Source organism: Caloenas nicobarica, chromosome Z (genome assembly GCF_036013445.1).
Source record: "Caloenas nicobarica isolate bCalNic1 chromosome Z, bCalNic1.hap1, whole genome shotgun sequence".
Lineage (NCBI taxonomy): Eukaryota > Metazoa > Chordata > Aves > Columbiformes > Columbidae > Caloenas > Caloenas nicobarica.
Window position 1 is genome coordinate 52,927,261 of NC_088284.1, and position 18,385 is coordinate 52,945,645.

The 18,385-nt window shown below is 42.2% G+C and overlaps 1 protein-coding gene across 18 annotated transcripts in view; it reads right to left on the minus strand.

Moving 5' to 3' along the window:
- AOPEP (aminopeptidase O (putative)) overlaps positions 1-18,385 on the minus strand; it is a 199,283-nt gene that overhangs the window by 15,078 nt on the left and 165,820 nt on the right. For 16 of the 18 annotated variants that reach the window (XR_010607772.1, XR_010607783.1, XR_010607782.1 and 13 more), the window contains one exon: positions 13,225-13,341. Coding sequence is in view for 3 of the 18 variants with exons in the window: in XM_065655560.1 (XP_065511632.1) it covers positions 13,225-13,341 (117 nt within the window). In the remaining 15 variants the exon portion in view is untranslated. Of the gene's footprint in view, positions 1-13,224; positions 13,342-18,385 lie in introns of those variants that run through there. The other 2 variants (XR_010607788.1, XR_010607784.1) reach the window with 2 other exon arrangements.

Sequence of the window (18,385 nt, forward strand, 5' to 3'; positions counted from 1 at the left end):
GGGGGGTTGGACTAGATGGTCTTTCAGGTGCTTTCCAACTCAAACCACTCTATGATTCTACTAATAATCCAGTTCTAAGCCTTTGTTCCAGCCACCTGGGCCAAGAAATTTTGGGAAATAGTGCTTGAAACTGATTGACTAAACCCATCTAAGCATCAAATAAATGGTTTGACTTTCAAAAGAAGAGCCTGTAGTGATATACCCGAGAAACCATATTTTTTAACTGTTTTGAATAGATCTCAAAGTGATATTTTTTTTCTGACCCAGGTGATAAATTACTTTGCCTAATCCATGTTATTCTCCCCTTCCCCACACAAATGATCAGACAAGCTTAAAACAAGCATCCTCAAAGAAATCTTTATATGTTATATTGTTATGCTCTAGCTTGCTAACGTTCTCAATCACAAGCATGCCATTGAAAATAAATATTTCACTTCTGAGGTCTACAAGTAAGATTTTAAAAGCAAATAATTTAAACTATGCCTTTATTAAAGAGGCGGGGAAAGCTAGAGTTTACTAAGCCTTTGGTCTGCAGAATGGGAGACTAGCTTCAGGGAAAATGAATACATTTTGCTAATAGCTGGATCCAATTTAAAAGGCGCCATGAGAGAACAAATTTAAATCACTGAACAAAAGCAACATACTTAGAGATCTTAGAAAATGGTCTAATTTGAAATACAGTAAGAGCTATTGTTCAACAAAATGGAACCTTTATTAAAGGTAGGAGGAATATGTGATCTTTATAAAACACAGGTTCAGACTCTATTAACAAAAATTACTTGAACAACTTGAATCTTATGTTAATTAGAGTCTCAGAGGCCAGACTCCAGTCTATTTTGCAGAGAAAAAATACAGAGAAACTTTTTCAAATAACCAAGCTATGCTACTACAGATTAGTTTTAATTAACAAGAAGGAAGCTGGTATCTCCAGAGCAGCAGAATGCTGTACTGTTCCATTTGAAAACATTTATCTCCAGTCTCTTCCTATCTACCCATAAATTGGATTCAAATATTAGATAATTTTCCTAGATAATGAACAATGCCACATGTTGCAGGGCAATATTTAGACTGAAAAATAGGGTTTACAACTGGAAGAATTACAGTTTAAGAATAGCTGATTTTACAGTGCGTTTAATAATCTATTTTTTCCCCTCTATCTTAGCTGAAATAGGTACTCTTTAATACACCAGCCAAGTTGCATCAGTGACATTTCGTTCTACATAGTCTGAATTTCAAATGGGCCTTCCAATCTTCTATGCCACAGTATATGCATGCTTTAGCATGCAAATTTGGTTTCAGAATGTTTACCCAAGTAAGATTATCAGGGATGCTGAAGCAGCTCAGGAGCAATGAAAACAGCCATGTGTGTTACAGCTGTGCTGACAGAGCATCAGTTTGGCAACCTGAAAAAATGTACTCCACAGCCAAAAACATACTGGATGCAAGCAGAATGGATTCATCATTCTGACAAGGATTCTGTAATTGCAGTTATTGTGTATGCCAAGTGTTTCTCAGGAGACTGAGCAAAGAAGCTGTCTACCAGTTTAAGTGAGCTTGTATTTTGGAACAAAACTCCTGGACTCTTTATAGCCTGAGCTCTCTCTCAGGTCTTGTAGCACTGGCTCTGACAACACTGCAGGGCCAAAGAAACTGTGGGCCAGATACAGCATCACAGCAGCAGGTGTCTTTGGTGGCAACCTTTTTTCTTGAGACCCTCACAGTGTGAAGGTGAAGCTAAAGCTGTTTTCTTACAGTGCAACGCTCTTTCTCAGTATTAAACAGTTATTTTTTTCAGAGCTATGGTCAAAATTACAATTACACTTCAAATTTAAAAAAACCCACGGGTTTTGGTAGCCTTACTCGTGCTGTATTTTAAGTACTGGAAAGAACTGATCTTCAGTGGGGATAGAGGCAGCTGTACCCGAGGCTGACTGAGTTCACTGAGCCCCATCATGCCCTGTGTCAGGCATCACTGACTGCACCGGCAGCCCCATGCCAATTCCTACCACCTCCGACAATCTCCTTTCCCTCTGTCATCCTACCACGTGAGTATCTTAGCCCACTGACGACACAGCAAAATGTAGCGTGGTCATTCAGGAAACCCTACGGTAATAACGGGCTGGCCATAATTTTTGTCAGGAGCTAATTGTCATTTTGAGGAGAACTACATAGAAGTATAAATACTTTAAAACCTGGAGTATGAGCTGGTCACTAAACATCAACGTAAAGTATAATTTTAGCAAAACACCAGACTTTAGATTTTGGTAATACTGGTAGCAATAGCCACTAGCAATAGCCTACTTCCTTAATTAATTTTACTCTTTCTGATTTCTATTTCTGTATAGATCAAGCAATCGTGCAATATGAGGAGTGCTGGCAAGAGGGAAGAAGGACTTGCAAGCCCTATCTCTCCTTCCTCCACTCAACAGCACTGATGGAGTGCTGTGGGTACAGCTCATGCAGCAGCTGCCTCCATTTAGTGACAGAAAAGAGAGGTGTTGTACAATCAAGCTTTTAGAAAACAAATCCTGTTTGGTCAGCAGCAGACTGTGGGACAACTGGCAGCACTGGAACCTGTGACCGCGCTCGTGTGCCAGCAGGTCCGGCAGCCTGCTCCCACAGCTCTGCAACCCCCCTGAGCAACAGGTGCACGCTTGAGCCATCTCACCTTCATTAATGTAATTTATGGGCTTGTATTTCCTTCCCATCCTTTCCCCTCCACTCCAACTGCGTGCTCCTGTTTTAGCATTCACCTCCTTCTACGTAACGCAATTGAACTTTACTGTTAAAAAGTTTCTGTAGCACCACAGCTCTCGCAGATTATAGGCACGACTTCACTCCCACCTCCAAATGAAACACGTGCATCTCCACAGCCAGCATGGAGGCTCTTTCCTACATAAGCATCCAGAAGGCCAGAAATCACCAAACATGCTGCTTAGGAAAGCTCAAGCAGAGCAGAGGGCAACCCTGCTGCCCTCTGTGATCAGAAAGGCCTAGCAACAACAGGGCAGCATTTCAGGACAAGATTCATTCCTGGCAGCAAAGCACATGCTGAGGACTTGTTTGAAAAGGACAAATGCCCTTTTTTCCGCACCTCAGGTTCACAAACAGAGAGCTCCCAATTAGACATCAGACACTCTTCTCCCCATGTGGGCCCCATCTGTGATCAATGACGTCTGTGCTGGTAGAAGAAAATTTTCGAAAAGAAGGCAAGAGACTAAGAAGCCATGTCTAATTGTCCTTCAAAGGTGGCACATGCAGTGTCTCCCTTCTGGTGTCAAAGCTGTCACTTTGAATAAGTGACTCAGTTTAGGACGCCTAATTCTGTAATCTCAATAATCCTTAGCCTGTCTCTCCTCGCCTTGTCTAACAGGAGATGGGCACACAACAGGACCTGGCATCCAGTTTCCGTTCTTTTATGGTGGACGGATGAAGCAATGATAGGACAGTGACCTACAGCACGGCCAGAGGAGAAGAGGCGACCAGCACCAAGGCAGCATGATGGCTTCAGCAGCGTCAGAGCGTCCCCCCTGTGCCTGAAGCCTTTCCTCACCATCTTCCCGCTTGTGCTGCTGCCATCTCCACGCTGGGGGGAGCGGCTCCTATATCATAGTGCATGTGAGGTAAGGAAGTGTTTAACACAGCATGTGAACTAACTTAATTTGAAAAACAAAGGTTTTTAAAAATAAGCCTTAATTAAAAACATAAATACACAGCTCCTACTGGAACCAAATGCTCCCCTTTTCCCTGCCTTTTCAGTATTGCCTGTTCAGCACGCCAGAGCTTTAGTGCCATTCACAGCTTGCAGCAAGATGGAGATGGCAGAAAAGATGTCATCAGATGCCTTTTTAACAATTTCATTGGAGATGCGTGCTGAGCTTCACTTTCCTGTGGTGCTGCTGGCTGTCAGGAGCAGGCCTGCCTTCTGACCAGCTGCAGAAAAAAAGGCTTGCACTGCCCCAAAAACCGCCCCGCGCCCCAGCACTGGGACATGTGCTGGTGTCCTGGCGGGACCCTGCACCAGAACAGGTGGGTCCAGCCCCACTGCCCGCGGCATTCGCGCTGCGCCCAGGTCTGATCCCGCAGCACCTCGCACCCTCCCCGTCCCCGCTGCAGGGCCAGCGGGTGCTCCCGGGGCTTTGCTCCCACCCGCCTCCATCCCCGCTCGTCCCTTCTCGCTGTGGGGTGCTGAGGGGACGATGGCCGCACGTCTGGGGCTCAGGCTGTGGGTGAGCAAGGACATGGTGCTGGGGGCTGGGTTGTCCTGTACCTCCGAGGAAGGGAAGGAAGACCTGGTCCCAGCCTCAAGTACAAGCAACCTCACGCTGCAGCCTCCGCCAAGAAGCACTGCAGGGTCAAGCCCCGTAGCTTCAGCATGGTAAGACTGGCTTGGGCATGTGTGTGTGTCCCAGCTGACACCTTATGCAAAATGCATCACCACAACTGCCTCTCTGTCTCATACGCAACCCCGTACACGTTCCCTCTGACCTTCCATCACCGCTGCCTCTGCCAGCTGTGTCTGGAACGAGTCTGCCTTAGCATTTTTACCCATCCAGTGTTTGTAAATGTATTTCAACACAAGCTATTTATACATGCACATAAAAGCATGCTGGGCTTTTAAAACCATATGTTGTAGTGGGAAAAAGCACATAAACACTCATACATCTGAAGCAGAAATCCAGCTCTGAAGAGTTTTAGATCAAGCACATCAACTGTCTGTTACCAATTACTACTAAATTGTAACTCCTGTTCAGCAAAAAAGGAACGGCTGCTGCAAGTATCAAGGCAACAGTAAGCTACCCCCCTTTGCTTACACTCCTCTCACCATCCCCGTCTCCTCCCTCTTGCAACTAGAGGCAAAAAAACCACCTTCCTTTTATCTTTGCTCCCCCCAAGTGACTATGGTCCAAACATCTGTGATATCCAGGCAGGATTATTGTCACAGACAGAATCCGAATCTCCATATGAAAATGAGACTCAAATTCCAGGCAATGAACAACGTGGCTGCCTGGCTTTTCCACAGCTTAGGTCACGGCCAGCCTACCCAGCCCATGCTCACACCCTTCCAGTTTTGCATAGTTTAAAACTTTGCTTCCAATCTTCAAAAGAATTAAACACAAGATTTTGATTCTGAAGACAAAGACCTTTCACATCACTCTCACACATACACCCCCTTTCCCCAAGCCCCAGCAAAAATTCTTAAGGGAAATACGTATTGATTTTATAAACTCAGAAGAAACACGCTCATTCCTGAAATGAGAACACCTAGATTTTACTCCACATTTCAGTTTTTTGAGTCATCATCTCCTCTTTTATTCCTTGTCCCCAAGAATGTAGCTATCGTTCCTGTTTAGAATGATGCTTTCCCCATGTGGAACACAACAAAATTCCTCTCCAGGACACTGCAACCCCAAAGGTACTTGCATGGCACAGAACTGAAAGGAAGACAACAGACTTTTGCCCACACAGTATTAAGTCAGTGACACAGCAGTGGGACAAGATCTGTGTGGCTAAGGTAATGACGTCAGAACAAGCTATGGTTAGCAGTTTTGAACTGCCCTGTTTCTTGCACTATTTACTCTTCGCAGGCCTATGGCATACCAGATTTTTTTCCAACTCTGTGGTCCTACCAGGCATAACTTGCGTCTACAGTCAGCCTTTATACAGGAATGAGAAGCACTAGATGAGTTGTTCAGATGTAGACTCAAAATCAGTTTATTTTAAAAGTATCTTCAGAGTTTGGGGGTTTTTTTCAGTATTAAACAAAACAAAATCAAACAAGGAGGATGCACCATACAAGCACAAAAATGCCTATATCTTCCTAACGAAAAAAACCCTACTGCTCACAGCATTTGTTTGCATTTTTAAAACTACATTCTCCTTGACAACCTGGCCAGTATGTTAGTGCTACAGTATAGATGCAGAGTAACTTTTTAAATTTCATGGCCAGGTGGTTTGTATTACTGCCCTGCACAGAAATGCTGTATAAACTTTCATATAAAGCAGTCGCACCCAATTCAGAACAGCTTTGAAACTGATTTCAGAAGCCCAGAGGGCTCCACCACTTCCCTTCTCCAATCCCCTCCTCCACAGACTCTTCGGATAAACGGTAAAAAAACCCCAAACCAACCCAATTCCGTATTTGATTCCCTCTTACCATCAGCTCGCCCACTTTCCAAGTCTCGCTAAGTTGTTGGGCTGCCAGATAAGGAGGAAATTAAGTCCCAAAATTAGTCCCAGTTAGAAAAATAAGGGGCAAAAAATGAACCATGCCAGTAATGGCACCAGTCAGGGGCTTGGAAACTCCTGTCGGTGCCACCCAGCAGCAAGTGAGATCACTTGGAACAAGCATGTTGGCATTGGCTCCTAGAGGGAGCGGGACTGGGAGTGCCGACTGGTGCAAAGCTATTTCCAGTGCTCCATAAATCTCGTGCTGATGGAGGGATTTTCTGTTCTTCTCAAGTGGCTGGAAAAGCCCCATACTTTGCATGTCACAGCAAAACAAACCCAAATTATAGCTACTTAAGATTATCCTTAGGTCAGTCCTACAAATTCATCCCAACACATCAGCTCAGTTATGATGGACATGTGAGCCAGAGTCAGTCCCAGGCGGTGACTCTCACTACTGTTACTGGAAGCAATTTTCCCTCATCCTGTTCCAATTTTCTTAGCCTCATACTTAATTTTGGGCCTCACCTTTGGGAAGTGAGTGTCGTATTCCCAGAAGCTACTCTTTTCAAAGTTCTTTTCACTGAAGGGGAAAATATCCAGCTCCTGCGAATGCACGCTTGTGAAAAACTAGCTTTACTGGCAGTAGTACCAATACCATCTGCACCCAAAAGCTGCAAACTGCATTTAGATGCAAGACAAAGAAGAACACAAAAGGGAGTGAAGAGCCAAAACATACCAGCATCACAGAGGACCTTCTGATAAGTGGCTGCTGCGTCCGTCAAAGCATTTTCTTTGTAGGAGATGGGGATAGTCTGTCATACTCTGAAATTACGCTTTTACTAGTGAAAATGGGAAAGATTTTCTATGACAGTGAGATATTCTTTGGCATTATTTGCCAGGCAAAGTACCAAGAGAAGAGTAGGGAAAAAAATTAATACTTCTGTCAGGATGAGTGTCAAAAGCATCAGGCTGATAACAGTATAGAGGTTTCACTTTGTAAAAGCTCACATTTCTTCTCTCTTCTTTCTTTTTCATTTAATGAACGTATCACCTCAGCAATCATTGGATATACAAACCTCAAATCTTGGTTTATTTCAGAAACAAATCTGGCATGAAGACTGACTGCTCTGCAGAGCTTTTTCTAAGTTCCTAATTCCTTCATACTGGATTGCTAATTGCACTTCAAATGCAAATAAAAACCTTTCAACTCCTGACTTGAGTTGAAATTGAATAATAAGCTGTATCTTTAAACATAAGTACAGAAATTACTTTTACTTCTCCAGAAACAAAAAGTCACTGTATTCACTTATCTTCTGAAGATAGTAAGGTCTTGCAACATGGTCACCAGCTCAAGCTGTTACCTTTTTCATTTACTGAATCGGTGGTTCATAGCAACAATGACACAGGTTAAGGAAAAGGATTGTGTATCCCCGCGTTTAATTGCAACGCTGCCATCTGAAATGTGCCTATCTGTTGCTCCATGGTCCAGTCAAGAAGGACTGGCAAGCTCGTGGAGGTATTTGCAACCCATTGCTAATCGCGCTCAAAAGCTGGAGACTGCTCCTGAGCCCCTTCCCCAAGGGAGGATTATGTGAAAGGAAAGCTCGCCCCGTCCCGTGTCTGCCCGCGAGCATGGAGTGACCTTTCCCTGGCCGTTCCCTTTTCCCACCCAGTTTCACAGCGTGCTCTGCAGAGCTCCGTTCCACCAGGGCGCCTTCCGACAAAGCCCAGCCACAACCTGCAGCGCAGCTGGACCACGCCGTGCGAGAACGTGCTCAGCTCCACGCATCGGGTGGGGAGCGGCAAGATAGACGCCGCACTGCAATTCATTTGTACCTCCGCGTCTGCCAGCTTTTCAGGGGCTAGCGAAGATCAATGAATCAAAGCCGTTTTGTCCTAAACACAATCCTCACCGCTTTCAGGACGACAAGCACCTTATATGGCTTGTATTAGCATGGCTGGGTTTCTGTCGGTGAAATAAGATGCCACCACTTTATAGCCTCGGTCTCATAGGCAGACCTCATGCACAATGAAGTAGTTGTGCGAGAATGGCTTTATGCCACCCACATGACTGACGATACCATGATCTTAACTCATTTTACTCACATTTTCTGCAGAAACAGTTATAGTCTCTCTTCTCTCCCCAAAATATACCACATTATGATCCTGAATACAGGGAAAGCATTATGTAAGTGGAGAGCATTTCAGCCAACTTGCTGAGACAAGGAAAACTAACAAAACAACTTTCCATATGCTGTGCAGGCAAGATATTTTATTAAAAAAGTTATGTCTGCAGTAGGAAAGAAAGAAAGGCTAGTTCTATGGTCAAATGTCCATGGAAATACACCATAAGTCTTTCTGCTTCATCCGCGTTCTGTATTTTTTATCACCAGGTCTTAGATAATTCAGCAACCAGTAAAACACACTTGCGGAAATATTGTCAAGCGTTAAACAGGACTGAAAGTGTCACATAGACCCATTGCCCTTCTCCTGTGGCCTTAGTGATCTTTTCCCTGTTGCCTTTGCTCTGCAGGCTACTCAGCTGTCCTGTGACCTTGTGTACACACACGTTTCAGGCCTATCCCTGGCCAAATGAAGATGTCAAAACAGAAATAATGGAAACAATCACAGGGTTCCTCTAGTTAACAGATTCACTGAGTGCTGGTCCAGAGCTCCCAGTGTTGTCTTCAGATATTTTTAACTAACTGATTCCAATTTTTTCTTAAATGAAAGTCCTCAACAGCCCATGCTCAAACAAGGCAAGCTTGCATAGTCATATTGAAAGAGGTGTCTTCAAGGTTAAGCGGACATAAAAAAATACTAGCAACCAGAAACCTTCCACGTAGACCAATTCTCCATGTTCTGCCAGATGCGAGACATTGAATAAACTAAATATCTGCATAAAACAGCCACCTCAGAAAGAAACAACTCAGATTCACCTTCAATTCTATTATCCTCCTGTACTATCTGATGGCAACTGCAGCTGCTTTACAGCATATCCCAGTTCTCCTTAGGCAGCTGAACTTCCAGCTGGACTGTGTTATCTTCAAACTGCAGCCAGCTTCTATGATGCTCCTTTTGGACACGGGACATGTGGCGTACCATGGAGATGTAGCCTAGGAGCTATCTTATTATGCAGCAGGAGGCAGCACCGCCAAGAAAACAGGGAACAGGAAGGGAAAACGGAACACACATTCTCCTGTGCAATTGCCTCCCACTTGTCTGATGAGGTCTGAGCCACGATGCGCTCGAAGAACTGAGAGGTGATAGAAAAATGGCTTTAAACTTTGAAAGCTTAATTGCTCTCAAAGCTTTCTTTAAAGAGATATTTGATATGCTTAATTCAAATAATTCACATTGTGAATTTAACCTCTGGAAAACAAACTTGTAGTTTTGTGCCTTCTCAGATGTTCCAAGGTTTGAACAGAAAATGGAAAATGGAATCATGATTTGGTATATAAGTGGACTGAAAAAAAATAGGAGGAAGTCAAAAACTCTGCAGTTAGGCAGATGCTCTAAAAACCTCTTGTATAATAGCATCCCAGACTGAGGGCAGACCAGTTTGAAATGTAATTAAGCCACCAGTATCTCACTTCTGGCTATGTGGCTCCAAGGTTGCTATCAGAGATGTGTTATGTATTATGAACCATAAATAAGTTACCTAACCTCTGATTTTTTTTTAGCTGAAGCATTCAAATCAGTGTCTGTCTTAGGAGAGGCTACCACCCACCTCCTACCCTCCCCTGAAGCTACGTATCTGTGGCGAGACCACATTTGAGAGGGGACAGGAACTACACTGAATTGCTGAGGAGATCCCAGGATGGACACAGCTTGAACACTCTTTGGAGAGAGATCAACAGTTAAATTCCAGGCAAAGGCTGACTTGCAGCTCTCTCCTCTCCTGGCTGCTGCGAAGGAATCAAAACAAGGCAGATAACCTGCTGCAAGCCCTCCTCTGCTTTCTGAATTAAGTCTGCTCTTACCTTGGTAGGGCTGGGCGTGCATGTGGTAACAAGCAATCAGGAGTACCAAACAGTGCTGTTAGCAGTCTTCACTGAGTGAGGACAGACAGGCACGTTGCCATGGACAAGTGCAGATAACCACCAGATGCATGCGGTTTTACAACCACCACCATGCTGACTTTTCAAGTGAAAATAAAGATGCTTCAGATATAGATAAAAAAGCTTTAAGAAACACAAACCAGGACTTCTTGTGCTGTACTTGTGTAGGACGACTCCTAATAATGAGCACGATCACAGCATTTGTGAAATTTGAGTTAGTGAACTGTGTTATGAAGAGTTCTCGATGAGTGAATGGTAAAGTAACTCAAAGATAAAACAAGCCCAAGGCACATGTATCCCATTTCCAGTTAACCAAGCTCAAGCAATCTTTGGGCAGCTTTTTCTCAGTACTTTCCCAGTGCACACTTCAGCGTGGTGCTTCAGTGCCAGCATGCTACAGTACTGAAGCATCCATACAGAACATCCAGGTCCTTTAAACTGGGCAGAGAGAAAGAGGTGGTTCTCTATAGATTTCATCCCAACAGTAAAATCCACCAGGCAACTGTCCCCTTTACTCCTCCCAACACATGTTCCTGATGAAGTGAGACTATCGAAATCCTTTACTTTTTCCATGTAAGTACTACCGAGTGTGGAAAATTCTCGCCCTCACAAGAGTACTCAGCAGCACATATACACATTATTCTTTATATTCCATCTGATGCTGTAAGGCAGCCTTTTAGCTACCTATAACACAAACAGGGAAAGCCTTCCAGCTCCAGAGTGTGCAGATAATATTTTATGTATGATTTTTATGGCCAAACTATGTTTAAAATGCAAAAAAACATACTTCTTTCTGTACCACTCTCACATACTACTGGCCATAGCATTGCTAATCCCTACGAGAAGATTAATGTGAGTTTAAACACTGCTTGCCAAAACCGAAAAAAACCCCAAGTTCTTATTTCTTAATTCTCTGCTGCTGGATGGAACACACTTCATAACCTTAGTCAACAAAAATTCCTCAATAAAACCTTTGACATTGACAGTTTTCTTTTTTTATTGTCCTGCCTGTAACTTCTTACGCTTGTATTTTTCTGACATCAAGTTACTCAGAACATTTAAACTCCAGTAACACAACAGGATCACTCTAAGTAATTAATGTCTTCACAAATTAAAGCTACACAAGAACAGCTCAGCTATAGGCCCAGACTGTGGTTCTTTGTCCCTGGCTCAAAAGAAAAATCCCCTGTGAACATATTGGAGAAAGAGGCATGAAAAGCCCTTCCCTCAGGTATGTGAGGGTGTGTAAACTGACATTCCCTTTAAAGCACTGTAGGTGTCCGGCACCTGTTGACTGGTAAAATGCTAATGGTAATGTTATCTTAGTTGTACTTCTCAACGTCTGCTAAGCCCTTGGTTTCACCTTGTAAAATAAAATGCAGATTATCTTTCTTTCACTGAGGCTGTATTTTTCTTTTTTTATTCTAAGAAAAAATTCTGACAGATCATCTGTGTACTTTTGTATGACACCGCAAGGAAAAAAGAGAGCATGAAAGTGCAGAGAAAGGACAAGCCTGAGAAACCAAAGCTTGTGGACTGGTGCTTACAATCCACAGGCAAGAAGCATCAACACTACAGCTATTGCTTTGATCTATCTCCCTATTAATTCCTCTCCCCACTATAGAACCCTCTGACATTTCACTGGTATTCAGATGCGATTAAAATATATTCTAATACCTATAAATAGAAATGTTGGTTCGAGCACTAATTAAAAACAAATCTGGCATGTGGAAACCTGTATCAACAAAAAAGTAAAAAGGTGCAGTAAGTGGCAACAGTTGAAGTGTTGTCCATTTTCTTCTGAGAAAAAGCTAGACCTCTGTTCTATTGATCTTTACCTTCATGTTTTGATTCCCAAGTGTTTATAAGCATTCACCCAGCAACTTCAACATAAGAGTAACGAGAGAGATTTTGCACTCTACTTCAATTTCAATTATTGCCATAAAGTTCCAATTATAACAGGGTAAGTCATACACACTGACTTTCCGCAGCCTTCACATTAGTTTTTAATTAAACGAGAGTCAAATGTCATGTTAAATATACCGTGCTCCCTCATCACACATTAGTTTGATCACACGCTACTTTATGACTAACTCTTGTTTATATATAAATCTACACATCCTTTATTTTCATGACTGATTCCATCTTCCTTACCTTCTTGCCCCGAATACTATGTAATCAAAGCAAAAGCTCATTTCAAGGGTGGTTTCAGCTGCAACTTCTGCTGCCTTGTTGCAACTCTCCCACCTTGAGAAATCCACAGAACTCTACAAAATAGCCAGCTCTGCGTGTGGTAATAAGGATTTACTGGTTTGCCCATCAAAGGCATTAAGCTCTTTGGAGCAGGCATGCTAGCCTCATTTGTGCCTGTAATGGCGAAGGCACATTTACAATATCATATAAAACAGTGTTTTCCTCAGAGACTGTTAATATCCCCGGTACTTACTAGAAGCAGCTGCAAAGAACTGATTCCCCCTTAAACTCATGCCCAAAACCAGAACATACTGTATTGTCTCTGGAAAGCAAACTTTTCTAAATCCTGAGTGAGACTTTGGAGCACTGAAGGAGGAACAATGTGGGCTGACTATGGGGAAGAATAATTTTAGACCATAACAGACACAACTGCATTTGGAGACAATACATGCAATTGAAATGAACTGGGCTCCAATACACAGTCACCACGACAGAGTGAGAAATTTAACACTTGAGCGGATGTGCTGCCCAAGGTGCACATCCAACAGTTATGCCATCTCGGCTGCATGGTCTCCTGCTACCATGGTATGCAAACACACCTGGGCCTACGCAAAACACACAGAAATACTGAGTAATTAAGGCATCTGAAGATGCTGCAATACTGGAGCTAAGAACATCCAATTTCAGATTTAGACACAGGAAAAAGAACTTGAGCGAGCCTGGATCCTAGCGGAACACTATCACTCCTAGTCAACAATGCAATGGCGTATGTTAGGGTGATGTTTTTAAAGTTAATTACCTCAGCATCTTGTTCCTGGAGCTGGTACGTTTTCTCTAAGCACTGCAGTATTCTAGGACACAATGTCTTCTCCTCCAAGAGAGACTCCAGAAGTAAGACCAGCTGGTCAGGGAGAAGCTAAGAGGAAAATAAATGCCATGTGTGAACAGAGATCTCTACAGACTGAGCAATTAAATTGTTAAAAAAAATCAAAGAGGACAATATTGTGATAACCTGTGTACTTTCAGCACATGCTTGAAATACGACATGAACTTCTAGCTGGTTTCTGAAAAACCTCACAGTTTACGTTTCTGTGTTCTGAAAGACTCTGTGCTGGGGCCCAATGAAGGCTCTTTTTCCATGGTTTTCATTAGTATAGTTATATCAGATCTTAACCATGCACATCTTATTGAAACATAATCATAGCTTATTTACTAAGACTTTTACAGGATACATAAGCTAAGTAATTCCATTTTGTTCGAGCTTGGAAGGAATAAAAAAGAGAACAATATACAGTGCATAATTTCAGGAATCAAACAGACATATAAGTGTATAATTTTTAAGAGTGGCATTTTTGTCTGTTATATTAGCAATTGCATGATATTCTTAGAGTGAACAAAGAAACACAACACAAATAAGTGATCCATAACACAAGTGTTGCAGTGACACATTTTGAGGCATATTCTAGTGCAATGAGTCGCAACCCATCCATCATTACATGGTAAAGATGCATGAATATTAAGTTTGTGGCACACACAGCATAGATCTGTCTGTACATATATTTAGTAGTCAGTTGCCTGACTCCAGAACCTATCATTTTCAATGGGAACCTAATGTAACCTATAGAGAAAAAGCATAAGAAGTCTGATGTAGCAAATGCTTAAGTGCTCTGTTTAATAGGCTTACTGGATGAACAAATAAATTATTCAAGTAGAGCTCAGAGGGAAATTACACCAGCTGCCAGGAAGTTATCTACTGGAAATCAAGGGTTCAGGGTTATCAGCCAGAAGTTTGTTATATGCCCCAAAGCTTTCCCCACTATTCATCATTGCAAGGCACCAAGAAAGGGGGAAGGGAGGAAGAATGTGAATTTAAGCTTTTGCACACAAAAAGATACCAGCACTGCTCACTTCTAATGTTCTCCAGATAGATTAATGAAAAAAAAAAAATCCTGTTACTTTAACACTAGTTCAGTTTTTATCACGTTTGGCAATTCTCTGCTCCTGCCCTGCTGTCTGTGTTCCCCTTTGCTGAGTCAATGTGTTAACAGGTACAAAATGAAGTCAGGTACAGGAGATGCCTCTTCCAGCAACACACTCCACAGTCAGGGCAGCTGATGTGTACTGAACAAGTCTGGACCCCTGATCTCTGACAGCAAGCCCATGAAGATACCAGGGATCTTTTGGTAAGTCTTAATCCGTGAAATATTGCTGTTAACAACTAACTAAGCAACATGCCATTTTCTTCCCTACTAGTCTGACAAAACGTAGCATTAATACCTAAATCAGAACAAAGAGGAACAGGGATCTCTAGGATTTTAATGCTTTGGTTTCCTTGCATTTTGATTCCTTTCCAATTTTTTATTACTAAAGTTGTACTCTTGGAGACTGAAAAAACCCTCACATCTTACTGGCTCTTACTGGCACATTTTCTAAGTGACACCAAAGCCTGCCAACAAGATGAAGGTGTTAAAAATAGTTAGACATTTAAAAATATTGAATATTTCAGTTCCAGGACAACTACTAAAACGTCGGCTTGAATGTTTATTGTGGAGTCCAACTCTGAAAAATAAAACAGGGAAGGCTTCTGGGAAGTGCCTCTGCTTGGAAACTGAATTCATTCTGAACACTACTAAAATCTGAAATGTTGCAGAAAGCCATGCACAGAGAGGTAACTTCTGATTCAGAAAGCTTTCTCTGCTAACTACAAAGACAGTAGAGCAATACTTGAATTGTAGAAACTGTAAAACAGCTGCTTGAATACACAGGTACAGAACAGCTGAGAGTTATTTTATAATATATCTCCAGTATAATTGCTATACAGATTCACCCACAGAAAGCTACTGTTTAAGAGAACATTTCAGAATCTTATTAAAGCCAACAAAAGCACAGCAGCAGAGCAACAGCCATGCCCTCAATTTACCTCTGCCTAATGCTGCATTATGGGTGAAGAGTATTCTGAAATTACGGGTTCAACACTGCAGTCTCAAATCTAAACTGATAAGAGAAAAAAAAAAAATCTGAGACCATGGCTTCTGTTATTTTCCCACGTTCCAGCTGCCTGAGATGAGACTTTTCGTTACCAACTCACGGCTTAATTACAGTCTAAGGTAGGAGGCAGCAAACCCTGGCACCCACAGAAGGAATGCTGACAGACCCCGAATCAAAGGGGGCACCAGTGGGTGAAGCGATTATGTTTTGTTCTCCTACTACTTCCAACGTAAAATAACAGGACGAACATTCTCTTTCATTTCTAACCCTTTTAAGAAACAGGATTCTGTTTAAGAGAGAAACCTATCCCAAGCAAAGAGATGGAAAGCTCGGCCGAAGTTTCATTACAGAGACTACTACAAAATTCCTTCAGGTGTTTAGAAATCTTTTCCCCAAACACAGCAATGTGAATAATGCTATCGCCAAAGCAGCTTTTTAACAGTTATAAATAAACTGCATAAAATTTCACTTGAATTTTCAGTCAAAAAACCCATACTCCATTATTTTTCTTTTTCCCCACCACCCTCCTTATTTGTCCCACCCACTTGTTACTTCTCATCTTCCACACCATGAGAATTGTTTGGGGTACACGCTGTGGATTTTCCATTTGTCTGCCTCATGCTTAATACGAGGCCCTTGCTTTTAAGTGCTACCAAAACAAAAATGCTGGAGAAAACAAAAAGTAGACTTGTTTTCAAGTATTGTGAAGCCATTTTCCTTTACGACAATTCATATTCTGTGAATGCATATTGAATACCTAAAACCCCACACAACATGGTTATAGCAAAATGCAGCAGGATAAACTTCACTGTGTCAATGTGCATTCCCATGTTGAAAACATTAAGAAAACAACCATAAACACTCCAAACACAAAATTTCAGTCTTCCTGTTTAAAAAAAAGAAAACAAAAAGAAATCATATATAATCTCTCTGAAGTGTTGGAGCACGCTCAATCACAATGCTCAAATATATGCAATTATTAAAGTAGCTCACTTCAATCAGGAAATGTGGCGAGCATCAAGACATAGTTTTCGTTATGGCAATGATTGCTGCAACAGCATCTATTTATATTGTAAAGTAGATAGCTCCTGTCCCAACCTATGCCCGCCGCATGGAAATCATACTGCTTTTCCCAGGGTTCCTCCTCCCCCAGTCGTGAGTACTGGGAACTACATAGAGGGAATAAATTAATTTGTTGCCATTAAGCACTCAAGAGGTTTTCTGTCATGTCCCATATAATTAAACGTCAACCCCACTATAAAAACCTGTCTCCCAGCACTGTATACTTTACCTTGCCCAAGACTGTAAAAACCCTCCTGCAACTTTTCAGCCTTTTCGAGGAGTTCACTTTGTCCTGCCGCTAAATAGCCACTTGTCCCCTGCTTCCCCTGTGTTACCTGATGTGGTGGTCTTAAAGTCTGAATAATTAGGCTGTTACCTCTAAAACAAACTGCAAATGATAGGGAGTATGAAAAGCAGGTTTGTATTTGAAAAAGGCAAGATGAAAGAATTAAAGAAAATGTAATCAAATTGAAAATATAACTCAGACTATTACCAAAACAGCTTACAGGGGCTGAGATTCAATGTATGCTGAATATCTGGGAACTAAGAAAAAGCATATGTATTTTCTTCATATTAGTATGCAAGACACTTAAGTCATTATACTGTGTTAAAAGACTATCTCAAGACACTAGTAGCTTTGAAAACCTTTCTGCAAACAATCATGGAACAAACTAGGAGTTTTCTGATTCCTACCCCTAACCTGTAAAAAGCAGAAGGAAAACAAATCTTCCCTCTCCAAAGATCTGGTATGGCAGCTACAGAGGTCACCGACCCCACATCTCAGAAGACCACCCACAAGAAGGAGCATATTTATCAATTCCTACATTTACAAATGCAATAAATGCCAGATTCACCCTTTATACGAGAAAAAATGCCGCTGAAACATTTGACTACTGACCTTTCACAGCCATGAAACGTGACACAGATCTATCTACATGAGCATCCACAGCACCAGCACCCGCACTGCACCCCTAAGCCAGCACACAAATCACTAAAGTCGTACAGCTGGTATGCTGAATATCCCATTTGCTCCTGCCTTCACTTGAATGAAGTCATTGAAAGCCTCCTCAGAGGGGAAATGTGCCTCAGACTAATGCAGCAACCGATTGACAGTGGCGTGATTTCTATTATTACTCCATTATCACACTGGGATCTGCGCCTAAACGAGCATACTTCCTCCCTGATGCCATTTCCTTTTATCCTGGTTCTCGTCTAAAAGCGGATCAATGGGAGTAATATATATGATGTCACTTCAATTTAGAGCTCCTGCCTCCCTCTCTTCGCGTGCACAGATAGATCGATTCTTCCCAAAAATGGTTAAGAAATGCACGGGGAGACTCTTCTCCCAGAGAAGGGTTCTCTGCTATATTTGTCTGTGTAACCACAGCAAGGAACTGTTTACACTGAGCAAAAACAGGGGGGAAAGGGAAAAAAAGTCACTACTGTGCGCTGGAAAACGCTGGCTGAAATGCAAGACAAACAGGGCCCAAAACAGAATGAAAGTGATTTGACCTTTGAAAATTACACAGAAAAGTTTCAAGTTTCTACAGCACAATATATTTCTCCCGTATTTATTTGGGAGAAGGTAGTTCTGTTCCCTCTCCAAAACATGCAGTGTCTTTTCATTTACAGTTTTACAAGATTTTCCAAAGTCAAACTGAATTCTTTCCCACCCCTCTCTTAGGAAAGAAAGGGAAAAACCCACCCCAGAGTTCAATAGTGAATAGTTCCCTTCATACAGAATTTCCTCATTAATTGCAGATAAGAAAGCACTCCTCCTAGTCCAGGAGAAAGGATTTATAGGGCCAGGCCATCTCTGCGCCTATGCCCTGCACAGATCAAGCAAATCCCTGAATGAATCTCACGTTATAAACTCTCCATATAGACAATTTGCCTCAAGGGCTGATTTC